Source organism: Xiphophorus hellerii, chromosome 20 (assembly GCF_003331165.1).
Source record: "Xiphophorus hellerii strain 12219 chromosome 20, Xiphophorus_hellerii-4.1, whole genome shotgun sequence".
Classification (NCBI taxonomy): Eukaryota; Metazoa; Chordata; class Actinopteri; order Cyprinodontiformes; family Poeciliidae; genus Xiphophorus; species Xiphophorus hellerii.
Window position 1 is genome coordinate 19,823,626 of NC_045691.1, and position 18,296 is coordinate 19,841,921.

At 38.3% G+C, this 18,296-nt stretch overlaps 1 protein-coding gene across 1 annotated transcript; it reads right to left on the bottom strand.

Moving 5' to 3' along the window:
• Positions 1–1,112: 1,112 nt before the first annotated feature.
• On the bottom strand, positions 1,113–17,678 carry LOC116711252 (fidgetin-like). The gene is made up of 3 exons (XM_032550659.1): positions 17,512–17,678; positions 15,064–15,273; positions 1,113–6,356 (listed from the first exon to the last, which is right to left on the bottom strand). Exons 2-3 carry the CDS (start codon positions 15,086–15,088, stop codon positions 5,197–5,199), a joined length of 1,185 nt encoding a protein of 394 aa, XP_032406550.1. The 5' UTR covers positions 15,089–15,273; positions 17,512–17,678; the 3' UTR covers positions 1,113–5,196.
• Between the last annotated feature and the right edge of the window lie 618 nt (positions 17,679–18,296).

Below are 18,296 nucleotides of genomic sequence, written 5' to 3' on the forward strand. Positions count from 1 at the left end.
GAGCTGCTGGGCAGCCGATCTGAGAAGTTTATGTAAGGGGGCTTTCAGAGATGGAGGATGTTCTTCGGGGAATTGGTGTAATCTGAGTCATGATCAACTGAGTCGGTCAGGTGGTTTCCTTTAAATAAGCACAAAACAGCCATTTTCCTTTCTGACTAAAGTCTCTCCCTGCATGCAACAGAAGAGCATGACTTCTGTCTTCATGCACAGTATGTTAATATTACAAAATGCAGAGCAAAATAGGCAAATACTTTTAATTAATTTATTGGTTGTTTTTTTTTTTGTCTCTACAACGTGATCACAAAGTGAGTCAGAGCTTGTCCCGTCTGAATTTCGCATTTTATCCCACCTCTGGGAATATTTGTAGATCAATTCAGCTTCTGCCCCACATAAAAACTCCTGCTGAGCCTTGAAATAACAACCTTTCATTACTTGCATTAATTATGACAAAATATGCCATGTTAGTTTTTAAACTAATTTGTTTTTCTACAGCTTAACTGTTCAAACTGCAACTCCACTTTAGACTGCTTTATTACGTCTGCGGTAATAAAGCAGATATAATAATAAACCGGTTATTTCTTACAGCTCTCTAACGCCCTCTAGTGAACTACAAGGAGTTAAGTCACTAAAAAACACCTAAATGCATTACTGTGACAAAGTATTTGCCCCCTTCTGATATTGCAGATCATCAAACAAATTGTAATATTTGACAGCAATAACTTGAGTAAATGGTAATGCTGTTTTTAAATGATAAAGTAACTTATTAAGAGGAAATGCCCTGTTTTAAAAGTAATTTCTCTTTAAACCTAATCGATTCTTTCATCCTTGCAGGCAACAATTGCCGTCAACTTTTTGTCAAAACTTGTGATGAGTCTCTTACATAATGTTTAGCTTCATTCTTTCTTGCAGAATGGTTTTGATTCATTCTTCTTCTTGATCTTTCTGGGTAGCTTTGGATCAGTGCACTTGAGTTTAAAGTCACAAACTTAAGGCAGGTTTTCTCCGCATCTAAATCCTGAAGCAACAAATCAATAGATGTTACCAACTCCATGTTTGACGTTCTCTTCTGAAAAGGTTTGTTTATTCTATGCAAGAAGAAACAGGACGCCTAGGAAAATTCAACATTTATTTTGAGTCATGGGATCAGTATGATTTCTTGTTAATGTTGTACCAGCCTCTGCTTGGATCTAAACCATTCCTATGTACATAGCTCTGACTGTATAGTTACATTAAGAAAATCTTTCTCTCGTGACTATGGAAAATATATATTATTTTACTAGTCCTAACTGACAGACAGATGGGACAAAGGGTTTTGAATATTTTTACACTGTGCATGTCAGTATTATAGTTCCATCGTGTGAGTTGTAGAAGAAAATAACAGATGAATTAGTAAGGTTTTCAGAAGTATTGGTATTATTTAAACTGACAATTACAGTAGCTATTGAAATTGTTAGCTATCAAGTTGTGTTAGCTAGCTCGGTGATTAGTTAAATAAAAATCAAGAAAGAGAAACACTGAAAAGTCCTTTTATATCACAAAAAAAGTTGTATGAATGAACCAAACCCCTTCTTGTTTTCAAAGAAAAAAAAAAAAACAAAGAAAGTCAAGCATGATTTGATTTTGTGTATTTTCATCTGATAGAACATGACAGAACAGTCGGTAGTGAGGTAGACTTAAACAGGTCAACAGCAAAAAACATTGCTCTTTATGCAGGCATCTAAAAATGACATGAAATAAATACTGCCACGTACAATGTCTTAAAAATGAGGTAGAAACAGTTTAGGAGAATGTAGAAGAAATGATGAGTGAATTAAAAAGATAACAGAAGTTCAGATTTGACTCCACATCCTTCTCTGCATCAGAGAAACAAAAAAATTGAAATAATTGCTGCTGTGCATATTCTACTATAAAACATGCAGTTTGTGTGGCACTGAAGAGCGTATAGTCCTTTTAGCTAAGAGCTTGAAATTTATAAAAGTCTAGTCAAGTTGCTTTCATCCATTCTTAACATCTGTATTTTTTTCTTAAAAATAGTACAGAGCTCTGTTTAAAGAGGATTTGTTTGCGACATTTTAACACAAGTTTGATTTTTAAAAAACGGTCGAGTTTCTGATGTCTGAGTGTTTAAGGAGACAGCAAAGTCTCATCCCACTCTTGCAAGATAATATCACCAAAAAACTTCTAGAGCGACATCTTTTCAAACATTTTTTTATAGATTTTGATTCAAATTTGAAAAAAGTTACAGTGAACTGCTAACTTTTAATTAAGACATTTAGCAAGCATTCCAACATGATGTAGATGTTGATATATGGAAATGTTTTTGTCTTTGTTGGGTTTTTTTTTTTTACCAGGAGTGCTTTGTTTTGACAAAGTTGGTCTGCAAAACCTTTTCCCTAACACTAACTACACTAACACTTAACATAGCATAAATTTTTCCACCAAAACCTATAGGAGAATTACAGCTATACACAAAGAAAATATGTTTTATATATCTAAAAAACATCACTGATGTACATTATGGCATGTATTGTCCTTAAAAAAAATATCTGAATTACATTCAACATTTCGGGCCTTGGTAAGAAAACTTCAAGTTTCCCAGAGCAATAAAATGGATGGGATTGTGTTTTCCTATGTGTGCAATTGTGTGAGCATGCTGACATTTTATATTACTGAAGGCATGAACGTTTGTGGTTTCCCTGAAGTTTTTAGCCATGGCTCTGTTTTCTTTCACCATCTTGCTCCATAAAGCTCGCTACCAACACCCTAAGGTTATAACATACATTCTTACTTTTATCATTCTGAGGTAACAATATTCTTCCTGAGTTTTTCAATAACATGTCTATAAATCATCCTTCTAATAGGGTTAAGTAAAGAGATTGCATATTAAAAAGAGTAAATCAAAGCAGATAAGCAGGCAATTCTTCATAAAGACTATAATGTTGAGCAGAAAGTGTTTGAGGCACTGGAACCTGCATGAAGAGCATCCATACAATAAACAACCTTTATTGGATGGTAAACTGGATGCTATTAATGTTTTCTTAAGCTTACCACAAATGTGCCTGGTAACTACACCATTAGAAGACAACCTGCAGATATTTGTGTCTAGCAATTTTTTGAATGCTAAATACATTCGAATGAAAATAAAATCTTAAATCATTGGTAATAGAATTAAGCTTAAACAGTGACTTCATGTATATTGCTGAAGGTTTTTTATACAGTGCTATGACAAAGTATTCTCCCTTGAATAGTTCAAATATTAGTCAAACACAACCAGAGTAAATTCAGAATAATGATTTTATGAAGATTTCATTTATTATAGCAAGTTGTCCAAATCAACCTGGGCCTATGTAAAAATCAATTTATCCCTTTCTGCTAGCCTATTAATTAAGTGTGATTATCCACTATTACTGGTTCAAGTTGTCCAAATCAACCTGGGCCTATGTAAAAATCAATTTATCCCTTTCTGCTAGCCTATTAATTAAATGTGATTATCCACTATTACTGGTTCAATTTCTCCAGTCACAACCAGACCTGTACAATCAAGAAATCAGTTAAAAAGAATCTGTCTGAGGACATGATTACTCTATTAAAAAGCTACACACCATTCCCCCCGATCTAAAGAAATTCAGGAACAGATGGGGAACAAAAGGTCTTACGACTCCAGGGACACACAGTGTGTCATCATCAACAATAGAGAAAACATAGAAAAGTAGCCCAGCCTTCCAGGGAGTTGCTAACCTACCAAAACTACTCCAAAGTGCATCAACAATGGTCACATAAGAACCTAAAACAGCATGTAAAGGATTCACTTGCTTCAGTGAAGATCAGTGTTCATAAGTTAAGTTAAGAAAAGAACTGGATAAAAAAAAGTCAAAACCACTGCAGTCCAAAGATATCAGATTGCTTATAAACAAAACTGGGGAGTATTCTGCTCACCAAGGAGACAAAACTGGAACCTTTGTAAGGTGTTCTTACAAAGAACATTATACCAGCAGTCAAGCATAGTGACTGCTGGTCATTATAGCATGACCAACCATGCTATAACTGATGGAACAATGAACTCTGCTATTCAGCAGTACATCCTGAAGGAGAAAGTCCAGCTATCAGGTTGGAACCTTAAGATCATGTGCATTTTGGTTTTCCAGCAGGACAGTGATCCAAAGCACACTGTCCAAAAGGCTAACAAAAAGAGACAACAGAGTGACTTAGTTGGGGTCCAGACTTGAATCTTATTGAAATGCTGTGGCACTACCTTAAACAAAGTCTACAAGCTCTAAAGCACTACAATGTGACTGAATTAAACACAATCTAAGATGAGTGGGCCAAAATTATATACATACAGCGATATACAGTATCGCTGTATGTATACAGCGATATACAGTATATACACATATATATATAACCTCAAAGCAAATTCTTAATAGTTCTTGTTATTTTTGTTGATTGTACAAAAAGGTGATGGGGAATTAGTTTTTCAGAAAGAATCAGGTTGGTTAGTTTTTTTCCTCTAATGAATGAAATCAACATTTTGAAATTGTTATTGTGCTATTTAGAGTTTAATTGACCTGAAACACTATTGCCAAATGTAAAACTTAAAGAAATCTGTAACAAATATTTTATCACAGCACTGTATGTTTATTTAAGCATCGACTGTTGTTGAGCAGAAAAGATACGTCTCCACGATAGGAAATAAATGCAAAAGGAGGTGGAGAGAGAACTATGATATTAATCTCCCAAGGCCCAATGACACACCAAGGCCTGCAGTCAGATTTATCAGTGATTATGCTAAAGTAGAACGGCAATCTCAACATTTTAGTTATTGCTTGCTTTCCTTTTTGGTCATTTTGTGGTGCCAAAGAGCATTTTTGCAGTCAAAGGCCTTTTTACATAAATAATGGCTACAAATTAGTACACCAACTTCTTAAACAACGCTAAGTAGCCAAAAGGAAATAGATAAGATCCTGAGAGAAAGAGACACTCTGATATTTAGACTGTCTATGTAGAGAATAGCTCAACCTAACACTTGTGAATCTTTGGAAAAATATGAAGAAAGACAAATGATGGACATCCACAAGAAATAGAAGTCTTGTGCCCTCTTGTGTTTGCCAGAGAGATTACACCTTTTGCAGAACAAGTCAGTGTTGTTCCAGTACCCCTCAGTCTTTAGGTACTCCTCCCTGATGTTGATTGGCATCATCAGTGGCCACCAGTGGTGTCCTCAGCTCGTGTGTGAGATGCAGGTATCTTCACAGACATTCTTTGCTGCTGAGAAAAGCTGTGCTCCCCTGTTACGCTTTCCCTTGCAAGGCCTGACGGTGGGCTATAGTTCCCTGCTCTGTTGTATGGAGGTGAAATCAGGGGCTTTCCAGGTTTGTAGGCCTGCTGGTCGTTGGCAGGACGGCTAACGTCATAGCCATTGGCCTGGCTATTACCGCTACCTTTGCTGTGACTGTTTCCTGGACCGTTGCCATACTTTTTGTAGCGTGATCCCTCTGCTTCTACCTCCTCCTGTACTTCATCTGTCATCTCAAAGGCCTTGCGTTTAAGACCTCCATCAGTGCTCCCTCCAAGGTTGTGGCATGGGTAACTATAACTACCTCCGACCACGGTAGGCCGAGGGGCTAGAGGTGTGGGAGCACTAATTCCTGAGGGAAGATAGGAGGCACTGGGGTGGCTGTATCCAGAAGAAAGGCTGGTTTGGGGGTAGCAACCCGGTGGGTAGTTGTAGACCGGAGTGCGGGTGCTGTAGCTTGGCACTAGAGTAGGGGTTGGCTGCAAGGTGTGCAGAGGGGCAGGTGGAAGTGCTGCACTGGGCTGAGGGCAGTATCCGGGCGACAGATAGGTGCTGTTGTAGGCAGGAGGATATTCCTGAGATGATGGGGCATTGCAGGACGTAGTGCCACCATAGCCTGGTTCCGTGACCAAGTTACTACTCACTAATGTTACACTTCCTGTGGCCGGGATTCCTACAGAGGCAGACCCCACCTTGGAGCCAGTTAGTGCCTCAAGTCCGGGGTAGCAATCCATGCCTTGGCTCAGAGCCCAGGGCTCGGTTTCAGTTTTTAGGAAACTTCCAGACTCAGAGTAGGCGCCTGTAGCAGGGCGTTCATATGACAACTCCAGACCTGAGTACTTCTCCGCATATCGCTTGAGCAGCGAAGAAGCCGTAAGAGCAGATATGTCGTCACTGGCCCAAGGATACCCAGCAGGGGCATAGGTGCGCCGGGCAGCAGTACTATAGGGGTCTTGTTTGTGGGCAGACTGTGGGGAGGTGGTGGATGTCACATCTAGGTGCTGCTCAGGCCACTGAGATAAAGGGGCGCCGTGCTCCGGAGACCAGTGCATCTTCAATAGACCTGAAAGAAACAAGAAAGAATGAGTCAACTCACAAAAATGCAGAGAGAATGAGAGAATCAAATGATTCTTTGCTTGATTAGTCGTGATTAATACTTTAGCAGTAGCAGATTACAGTAGCAAAAACACTCGGTAACACTTTATTTGACGGGTTGTGAATAAAACTGTCATGAAACCGTCATAAACATGACATAACGCCTATCATGAACATGAGTAAGTCTTCATGAATATTTATGATTGTTGTGATAAAGTGTCATTTGGTAAATCGTGACACTTTTAATACAAAGTTGACATTATTCAAAATGTCTTTGTTATGACAACTTGACATTAACCAAGAAATCATGATCTGACGTAAATTTGTTATAAAAGTATTACTGATTAAACTTTAGCTTTAATAACATAAAGCTACATAATTTTTTAAAGTCCTCATCTACATTCTCTAGGACATTAAATAAACACTATTATTTAATATGAGCAATCAGCTAATGTTTGTATCAACATCTTAAAGCTTTACAAATACAGAAGACCTGAGTATCAGAGGCAGAGCTCTGTTTGTTGCATCTGTAAAATTGCAGAAAAGAATAAATTGATCACAAGATGACAGTACTGACCATCCAACCTTTCAGTGGTCATTTCAAACCGTCTTCATAATCACCATAAAAACAAAGCATTTTACACAATCTTGTTCCCATGCTCAGATTCATCCAGGCAGGGGACAACAACCCTAACCCTTATGAGAAAGTGCCAACATAGCCCCCAGCCTGGTCTCCACAGCGATAAGCCTTGATTAGCCTGCATGCTACCCTCTGAATCTGCTCCGCTCACATTGGAGCCATTGTTGTCTCTCTGTGAGTCTCATAGTCCACAAAGCCACCCCCACCAAGCGTGTGATCTAATTCGGCCCAAACCTCAGGGGTCTGCTGGACAGAGGGAAAGTGGGTGGGGTCCCTGAGGAGAAAAATCTAAGTATTTCGTTCCTTCCTTTTACATGGAGGCTAAACTAGAACTTATATATAGATGATCGCTTTAGTTATGATTGATTAGGCAAGAGAATAAAAAAATCTAAATCTCATGTGACATGAGCAGTTATACATCCACATGTAGACTGGGTAATCCACTGGTTTAGAGGCTGAGGGCTGGTCTTTTTGAACTGGAGTTAGGCTGACATTCCAGGCATTGCAGAGCATTATTAAACTACCCCAATCTCAGGCCTAGTCCAGAGGGGTTTTCCTGCAACAGCACTGGACAGAGGAGGAAGTTACCAGAAGATTTTGGTCTGATTTGGAGAACATTTCCTTTTTATGATAGGATTTTACAACCAAACATGAGTTTTGAGTTACTTTCCTTTTCTGAGCCTTCTGCTTCCTTAAAGATGCAACTTTTTACAGTGAATAATGAAAGTGTTGCAGGGTGCTGCTCTGCAGTGGACCCTGCCAGTCCACTGCAGATACAACGTATCCAGGGTATACCCCGCCTCTCGCCATTGACCTCTGGAGATAAGCACCAGCAAGCCTTGTGATCCCACAAATCGGGTTGGATAATGAATGGATGCATGACTTTTAGCATTAATGACCTAAATAGCAATATCAATCACATTTCAATACTATAATCTTTTGCAGATTGAAGCGCGTCCAAGAGATTCATGATTTTTACACCAAAAAGGTATCAAAAACATGAGTTTTTAGATATATCAATAGAGCAAAAGTGATGAAAGTTCTTAATTGATTTTATAGACAAGAACTTGCTGAATGCCAACTAACACTGAGCAAATATTAATGTGGGTTTATGTCTATATTTGAGTTTTTATTTAAAATTATATGTCTGTGTTGTCATATTTTTAATTAGACCTTCATTCAACCAGAAGAAAGATCTGTTGACATCAATATCTCTTTCAGAAGGGTAACCGGGCCAAGAAAGGCAGAAGTACAGGTTATAATGAGTAAGGCAAATGGAGAACAATAACAAAATAAACTTTAAAAATATCTAATGTGGAAAAAATTTGACAAATAACATGCAGGAGTTATAAATTTGCATCAAAATTAAAGTAATGGATGCAGTTCTTGTTTTTAAAACTTGTTTTAAAAACTTTTTGTTGGAAAAAAAAGGCTAAATACTCCATATCTCCCAAATTAATATGTTATCTATGTTGATGTAAGAGTGTAAATATCTAATCACCACAGTATAATACAGCGCACTAAGAATAATAAGAACAGTGAGGCAAGTTTGCCTCAAGTGCTTACAAGAAGTTGTTCATTAAACTAAACTAAATTCTGCTTAAATACTCTGAAAAATGATAAATCACTGCAGATTTATGAGTTTTTTAAAAGTAATTTTAATCTATGATGTGAGTTGGTTACAATTGTGACAAGTTTATATCGACACTTAAAAACCCCAAAAACGTCTCTAATTTGCGTTTAAATACCAGCAGCTGTGGTTACCAGAATTTTAAATTAGAGAGGTTTTTTTTCTTACCGTGTACATGTGCAACTCAAATTTTTACTGCTTACTCTTAAAGCTTAATGTATTTCAAAGAAGAGCTAAATGATGTAGGATATTGATATTGTTGAAATAAACCGGAAGCCTATATCTTTGCACCCATTAGTTTGACTGATCTGAAGTCAGCTTCTGCGGATCTGCTTACTGAATCTGCAGTACTGAACAGAGAGTGGTTTAATGCAGATTAATAAATCAGTTTGAAAAGCTTGGACCAATCCCATTCAGCTTGCAGAAGAGCACAAGCTTGACCTTTAACAGATAACAGGGAGGATAACCAGTATTTCATCACCCGGTCTATGTCATTTTATGCCAAAAGTAAATTTTTTATTTTTATTTTTTGCCTAAACGTCTTTTGGAAATATAGAAATAGAGGTAGATTTTTTTTCTTTTGGCCAAAATCACTTTTGGTAAAAAATGGCTTTTTCCATTGTTTTAGGAAGGTGAAGATTTAATACTTTTGTCTGTCATGGAAATGTGAGATTTTGGAAATCTCACTGTTAATTAAAGGACATTCTCTGAAAAAAACACACATGTAGTCTGCTGTTTTAGTACTCATTGCTAATGTAAGGTGCTAGTGACAGTTTAAATGTCACCTCCATTGTAATATTTTCTTAGTTTGAATTAGTATCAATACAACCATGTTTTACAGTGACTGCTTTCTCACTCCAGGTATCCCATTGCCTCTGATACTAATATAAATAATTATCCACCTCTCAAGGCAGGACAGCTTATTTTGAAGGCTCTTCCTATATTTTATTATACGTGTTAAAAGGAAATCAGAATTGACAAAAATCAATATCTGCTGGTCAAATCTCTACAAAAACCATAGATCAGAAATTGTTCACAAATCTCAGATCTCAAATCAGATAAATCATTCTTAGCTAAAAACCTTTGTATGATTCTTTCAACCTTTAACTTAGCTTAGTCTACTTCAGTTGTGTTTGAATACCCAAAACATGCACTAACAACAGCATTTCATTTGATACATGGAGGATTTTTAGATTTCACGTTTTTTCTGCTCATAATAATTTGTGAAGGTAAGGCAGAGACCAGACTGCTTGAGAATAGTGCACTAGACTTAAGACTTTTGGCATCCAGCTTTTGGTAGGAAGAGAGAGAGAAAATAAATAAATCAAGCAAATAGAAATGATTGAGTTTGTTTTAATTTATCATGTAATTAATTGATTTATTGCATATTGTGGCAGACAACAGAAATATTTAAAATCTAATTGTTTTTAATATCAGACAAAAATAACCCGAGTTTAAAAAAATGTCCAAAAAAATCTGACTGTAGGGTGGAGATAATGCTTAACATTATCTTGCTGCATAACTTACGTGTTTCAAAATTTCGGACAGAAAGCAGAATTCATGGCTCCATTAATTATAAGCTTTCCAGGTTCTGAAGCAGCAAAGCAGCGAAGCACCTCAGATCATCACACCTCCATCATGTTTAGATGTCGGTACATTGTTCTTTTCCTGAAATGCTTTGTTAGTTTTACGCAAAACGTATGAGAATGCACACCTTTCAAAAAGTTAATTTTATGTTGTTGGTCTACAGAATATTTCTCCAAAGGTCCTGCAGATAATCAAGATGTTTTGGAAAATGTGAGATAGGCCTATTTTATCGGTAGGCCTAGTGGGGCCTGCAGTGCTTCGGATGTTGTCCAGGAGGAGTCTTTGCTGCTCTCATGAAGTTATTCTAGTAAGCCAAATTCCTCTAAGGTTCATTATTGTTCCATGTTTTCTTCATTTGCAGATAATGACTCTCACTGTGGCTCACTGATGTCCCAAATCCTTAGAAATTGCTTCGTAAACCTTTTCAGTCTTATAGATGTCAGTGATTTTGCATCCATCTGTTCTTCAAATTACTTCAATCAGAGCCTGGTGTTTTCTGTTTTAAGATCTTCCGTCCTGTCACATGTTAGCAGACAGATATATTTAAGATATTTGTTGTTTCTAAAGCTTTGGCAGTAATCAGGGGTGGAACGTGTAATTGAACCCAGGTTAAGCCTTGCATAATAAATAAAATCATAACTTGAAATCTGACTTTTGTATTTACTCAGGTTATCTCTGTCCGATATTAAAATTTGTTGATCAACTGAATAATCAAAGTGTGACAAAAAAGCAGAAAGAGTGGAAATCTCGGGCAAATATTTTTCCACAGAACTGCATTATGAGGAAATGCATTTCCAAACATTCAGTCCAAACATCCACATTGTCACCATTGTTACTTACATTTGTGGATGTTTTATTCTCTAACTACATGATTTTATCTTTCAAGGACACAAGCATATACAAGTTATTCTTGATCTCTGGGTCTGAGTGGACTCCAGTTTGGACGGCGATCCACTGCATGGTCAGTATGAGTAATTAGTGGTTAATAAGATGGAAGTACGTGTGGGGGAAGGGCTTTGCTGTGATGGGATTTGGGGGTTGTGGAGCATCAGAGATGGCTCCTGGACTGGATGAGTAAAAAAAAAGAAGTCACCCCTCTGTAGCTGAAGGGTCTCTGTTAGCGCTTTTTCTCCACTCACAATAAACAAAGAGATCCCCTGAAGATGGACAGACACTTGAAAATACACACACACACACACACACACACCCACACACCCACACACACGCATGAGCACGCAGAAAAGCCCCAACAGCAAAGTGAACTCCCACACTGCGGTTCGTCCTGCAGCGTTGGGCTTCGGATGGCCAGCAAGCAGAGGGACTCCTGATCAACCATTGGATGATTCAGGTTGCAGGCATGCCAGGAATCTAACCTGAGATGCAGATATCTTTTCCATACACTCAGCAAACTTGCCAAATTTCCACAATCTGGGAAAAGGACAGTGGAAATGCTAACAATCCTGGAGACATATCAGCTGTTGGGGTTTTGTGATTATAGCTGATTCACACTCTGCCAATAGTTTTACAGGATACACATACTGTAGGTGACGTTATCCTACTTTCCATACCATGACTGGCTGTGCTTTCATTCCCAGAACCAGCCAGTGAAAAAAATAGTCTTCTTTCAGCCAGCTGACTGTCAGTGTACAGCCATGGCCAGGGGAGGGGGATCACTACTGTATGAAACTGGAAAACACTGGTAACTGAGGAACTTTCTCTGGCATATCAAAAGGAAAAGCTGGAATTCAAATTTCAGTTTGAAACATGAACTTTGTAAAACTTTGGTAGAACTTTAAACAAGAAATCGGCTCAAGTCTACATTAGAAATATGTAATAATTACTGAGGCTAAAGCCAGTGGACTCACCGCCAAGCTTGTCTGTGTCCTTGCTTACACGGTAAATGAGGGCTACCTTGTTATGTATGCAGTGACCAGTGGCTAAAACACAATGTCAAAGTGAAGGAGAATGGACCCTAGCGCTCTCCTAACTCCCCTTTACTCCTTTTTCCTGGTGTGCAAAGTGTAACCAGGCTACAGTGCAAACTCTGCACCACACCAGGTTCAGTTTTATCCAGTTTGCTGATCCAAAGACAAATAAGAATCTGCTTAAAATATGTTTGCTTCATTTATATTTATCTCTTGTGCAGTATAGTAAAGATGTGACTCTGTCCCAATCTGTGTGGTCACTTTTTTACCCTCCCCCACTCCTTTAGCTCCACACATGTGGCAGAGGCTGGACTGTGCCCCCCCCCACACCTCCGCTCTGCTCATTGTGTCCACTCATATATCAACCCTGCAGCTGACCAGTCCCTCCTCACGTCTTCCCCATCTGTCCTTCCCTTTGCTTGTTCCTCAGTCGCCGCAGCTCCCATCTTTACCTAAACTCCTAATGAGGAATCTACGGTGGGCTGCGGCTTTCTTAACAAGCTGTCACGATTACTGTTAGAGGGGTAATGCGTTTGTAGAGGCCGACATTTATGTGGCCCACCATTCAAAGCTAATGAGAGGCTGTTGACACCGGGTTACTAACGATGTGGCTTTCATTCACAGGACTGCTTCACCCCGGTAACTGCCGACTTAAAAAGCGCTAAAATGTCTCATCATTCTCTCTTCCCATCACACTATCATCATTATGTACAGAGCCCCCTTAATGAGGTGTGGGACGATGGTGATTACATGTTTACTTGTTTGTTTTTGCAGACTGATCCATGATGGGTCAGTGTGGCAGATTTTATTGGGGGGGAAAAAGCGAATGAACACTATCTTAGGAATGCATTTAGTCAAGACGGAGGAGAACTAACACAATGCTGTGAGTCACTTTGAGGAAGGAATGTGACAAATGCATGTTACCAAAAACTCCTATCTACTCAGACAACTCCCTCATTCTCTGTTGAAGCTACAGGACATTTTTCTGACTGATTCGCAATGCATAGACATGGAAAGCAATTCCCTCTGCTTTATTTTAATCAGGTTAGTGTTGTAATCCTGTTAAAGCCTGACCTGATCAATAACCCAGTCAGTCAATATAAGGATATGAAAAAAGCCTGGACTCTTAAAACTAGCGGGGTGAAAAACATGCCTTTTTTTTTACTAACCAAATATTGGACCTATGTTTTGGGTTGGGTAATGACTCTGAGCCAGCAAACTGGGTTGGGTTTTAGAACCAACAATTTGCTTCAAGTGACAAATGTCACTAACAAGCAAGTTTAAAATATGTATATTTTCACTTTTAGTTTATTTGTGCCATAAAAATGATCAGTTTAACCCTTTAACACACTTACATGCAAGACACCGGTGTCCTCATGATAGTCGAGGGGTTTTAAGAAGAAATGAAGGCAACATACTCATAATGTCTAAAATATTTGCATCCGTGTTACACAACATTGCTTGTTTGTATCGACTTTATAATATTTTCTTTGGTCAAAACACCAATTTGAAAAATTAGCTAGCATTAGCTTGTGCTAGCTATATGTAGTGTGGCTGCACGATCTGACCTGGAAGCGCAATCAGTACCAGTAGCTCATTTGCACATGCGCTAAAAAAAATATTTCTGGATAATTGCTATAATGTAGATCTACAAAGACTAACAATTATTTTTGATATCAATTGAAATATTATTTACTACAAAATAACCTATTTTTCTAGACAGCTATTATGTCCTTAATAAAAAATAATGATGATAATTGTGAAAGTTGTGTATTAGACTCATTGGACTGTAACGTATTTACGATGGTGGAACTAGAATACACAGATCTGAGATTAACTAAAGGTGTCATCCAACTGTGCAAGACTATGTCCCACAAATACAAATTTATTTCTCCATCTTTCCTCACATTTGATTATTGTACACAGGCACATATATTACTTAATTTTTTTTTTTCCATAAAATAGCAGTCTAGCGAAATGTGATTTAATTGTTATCTGTATTTTTTTTTCATTCTCTTTAAATTATACACTATTTTTATGATTATAATGAAGTACAAAAAAGTAAAAAAGAAATAAAAATACTGTCTCAGATGTATTTTTACGAATGCGCAAATGAGCTACCGGTACGTGTTTCCGGGATAAGTCGTGCAGCCAAATGTAGAACTCTGACATTGGCTTTCGTAAAAGTAAAACTCGGTTTTTGGTGTCATTAACTCAACACATTGACATTAATAATATTGAACAACATAATTTCCTTTTATTTTATGGACGTAACAATACATCAGTCTCACGCGAATAGCAGAAAATAGATTTTGGCCTTATGTCTGGGAAAACTGGATCCTTGTTTTTTTGTTTTGTTTCCATTCCAGGTTTGACTAGCTCACGCACTGTGATATTTATTCTTACCTAATTCTGAGTTGGTTCTTCACCTTAAAATAATTTAACAAGTTTAAAACCTGGAGTTTACCGATTAAACAGGAAATACTTGTTTTTATTCATAGAACTGCACAGTCAAAATAAATGATGCTTTCTTTGAACAAAAAAGCACCAGATGCACAAGTTGCTTTACTGCAAAACATGTTTTGAAGTCTAATAGCTGTTTAAACTGTACACCATTCACATGGAGAGGCTGGAAAAACAGCAACTGAACACTTTTTGTGAAATTCCTCAAAACGAAGCCTGGAGGCTCAGCTGTTAAAACCATTAGCATTTCTGCTTTCTCAACATGACTTCTCAAAGACACCCCCTCCTCTCATTTCCCTCCACTCACCCTCCCTGCTTCCCTCTAACCAAACCACAGGAGACGGACAAAAGATGAGCCACAAAAAGAATGAGTACAGAAAAACAGACTGAAAGTGAGGATCTGCACACACCAAAATATGCCAGGACTTACTGTATGGGGTGGCAGGACTGAGCATTCTGCAGCCCTGGCCCCAGGTGAAGAGGAGAGGACCAGGTCCACTTGTCCTTACTGAGGACCCAGCTGCATGCTGATGGGGCCTAAGTCGATCCTGCTGTACACTGTGTGGCTGCTGTCTCTGCAAGTGGCCAGCCTCAAGTACAGCTTCATGGTTCACCTCACACTTCAACACCAAAGTACCACCTGAAGAGGGAAACGGCCACAATGCTATTTATGCAGGAGTACTTTTGTGTAAAGAGTGACACAGAAATGTTCAGAAAGCAAAGCAACACTAAAAGACATAACCTATATTCAGGAGTTTCATTTGGCTTCAGGTCAATTCACCCTTTGCCAAATTGTACACCTTTTTATCGTTACAAGTTCCCATTTTTCCCCTTCTTACATCTGTTACATAGCCATAAAATAACCATTCATGTACATAAACAATTGTGTGTTTCTTTAATATACACTTTATATTATTGAGATAGTCAATCATAATGTAGAAACCTCAATAATAACTACCATTTCAGTGGTGTTTTCTATTTTATCTGAAAGATTTTCACCCAATTTTGACGTATTTTGGTTCAGATGCAGATTAAACTTGCAATACTCCAGCCAAACAAACTGAAATATCTCTGGAGCAGAACACCAGCTGTTATAAGACAGATTGCTGCAACTTTTACTAGTATTCCTGGTCCCACTCAGTTGAATCAAAAGGTTACATCTCCTTATACGCATTCAGTCCGGCTCAACAGAGGTTTATTATTAGCTCATTATTTGAATCAGGTGTGTTGAAGCAGAGACACAAAAAGTTGCAGGAACCCGTCACTTGAGGATTTTAGTTTGAGACCCCTATTTTAAGGAACCTCTTTCTGGTAAATGTTATTGGTGTAAAAAAATACTACTGGAGACTATGATTAGGATAAATTAATTTAGTTTAGATTTAGCCAAAGCAGGCATGAAATATCCCCATAATGGGTATGAATTGACTGATGCTTGGTCAAGCATCAGAAAATAAAACGAAAAAATTCAGAAATTCAAAAAGAAAACTTTTTGAATCAAGCCTGCAAGAAAGCAAAATCATACAGGCCATTTTATTCTGCTGTGATTCCATGAAACAGTTGAATAAACATGAGTTTTATTCTCTGTGCCAATACTGGCAAGTGTAGTGTGATTGTGAATGTGCAATAATAAGATCCTGCACCTATGCAATGACAACAGTGTGTTTTTTTAATCATCTTTTTTTGTGTGTTTATGTGAAAAACATAAAAGGATGAATGTTATCCAAAGGCTAGAACCTGATCATGTAATTATTTTCTACTTCTCCTATAATAAAAAAGGAAATAATATCAAACTTAGGACTGAAAAAAATTGTCAACAAAAACTAATCTTAGCCCTAATAAGGATTTTTAAAAGCTTAATAATCTGTAATTTCCTGTTTTCAAGTACCTACATAACAATAATCAGTTGATTTAATATATTAGGTCATTTTTATTTTCAACCCGAGCAAAATGTAGTGTCCGTATTACTAAAAGACAAAACAGCTTCTGATTTTTCACCTAAATATGCGATTCAGAAATCATTTAGCAGTTTGGCCAGAACTAAGAAACAGACATGCAAACAGACAATATGAAGAAATCAAAATAAATAAATGAAATGTATGCAACTTTTCTAAGTTTATCCTTTCCTGTCTTAAACTCACACGTAAAAAATAATTTGCACATAAAACTGTCTGGCCATTTGCTGGAGTCCAGCAAATTTATAGGGGTGACTATTGCCCACCTCTGGCCCCCCATTGGTGGCGCCACTGAAGCCACATATGAATGTTTTTCGACCTTTAAATTCCAGACCATTTGGAGATATTACGTCGTTTGAGATAAAAACATACTAATGCTTCATTTTATTCCTTTAATGACACATTAAGCACTTTTAATGCGGTCAAGTTTTGGAAAGTGGAGGGAAAAAAGACCCCCATATATAAATCGTCAAGATACCATTTGCTGGGGTTGTCATGCGCGTATATTCTCCTTCTCAACCTTATTTTCACTTTAGCAACCTGACAGAAAACAGGCTTCACTGTGCAAAGAAAAAAAAAATCGCTCTTTCAAACCGAAATCTCGGAACCATATCACTGCAAGCAGAACTTTGCACTCTTCCTTTAAAGAGGACTTTCTCCTGCCTGACACCGATTTTCCATTCCTGTAAAGAAAGTCAAGCCCGAGCGAAAACAGACTGACTGAACTGACGTGTTAGAATGACGACTCGAAAGAAAATGACGGGCAATGGGTGCAAAAAGACAAACAAAAAAAAGTGTGCAAAAATAAAATAAAATACGAGAACGGCAGCGGATGGACAGAAATGCGCAAGAAGCTGAGGTAATATTTGCATCTTTTAGGGGAATAAAAACCAACTTTCTCAACAAGTGAGGAAATGCTTACAGACCTGACCATCCCTGGATGTGCTCGGTTAGTGCTCCGGTGCGGAAAGTAATCCAATATTCCTCAAAATACAGCAGGGGGGAGTCGATGTAAAAGGAATTGTAGTTGAGTGTTCAGGAGGGGGGAACACTCTCTCTCTCTCTTTCGCTCCCTCACTTGTGGGACCCTATCCTCTTCTCTCCCACTCTCCCTCCCCCATCTGACTCCCACCTCCGTCCCTCCCTCCTGGTGACAACAGAGCCTCACACACACACGCACACACACGCATCCCCTCCCCCAACCATGCACCCACCTCCTCCCCCTTCTGTCTTTTGTTCAAACTATTCTAGCAGGAAGGGAAAGAGAGAGAGGGAAAAGTGACCAATCATGCAGTGTCAGAGAAGAGCATAAAGATCCCTGCTGTGTGTGCATGTATACATGCATAAATATTATACATATATATATCAGCGTGTGCAGAGGTGCATTGGAGTGTCATCCCACTTGGGAGATTGGAAGCCCTCAGTTTGATGAATGGGCGTGCTGGGACACATGCGAGGGCAGATTTTTTTGAATTTTCTCCTTCAGTGATCACATGAGAAGTTCAGTTATTGCCAATGACTTCTATTGATCCGGTGCATTGATCTGAGTGGTGTTGGGAGGGAGGGCTTGAAGCAACCGTGTCAATATTACCTAATTCCTGTTGTGACCCATCCCCCTCAATGCACCGCACACCCCTACGCACGCATACACACCCAGCACTCATCAGGCTGCAAACATGCAATAAAATCAGCTCAGATATTTCACTCAGTG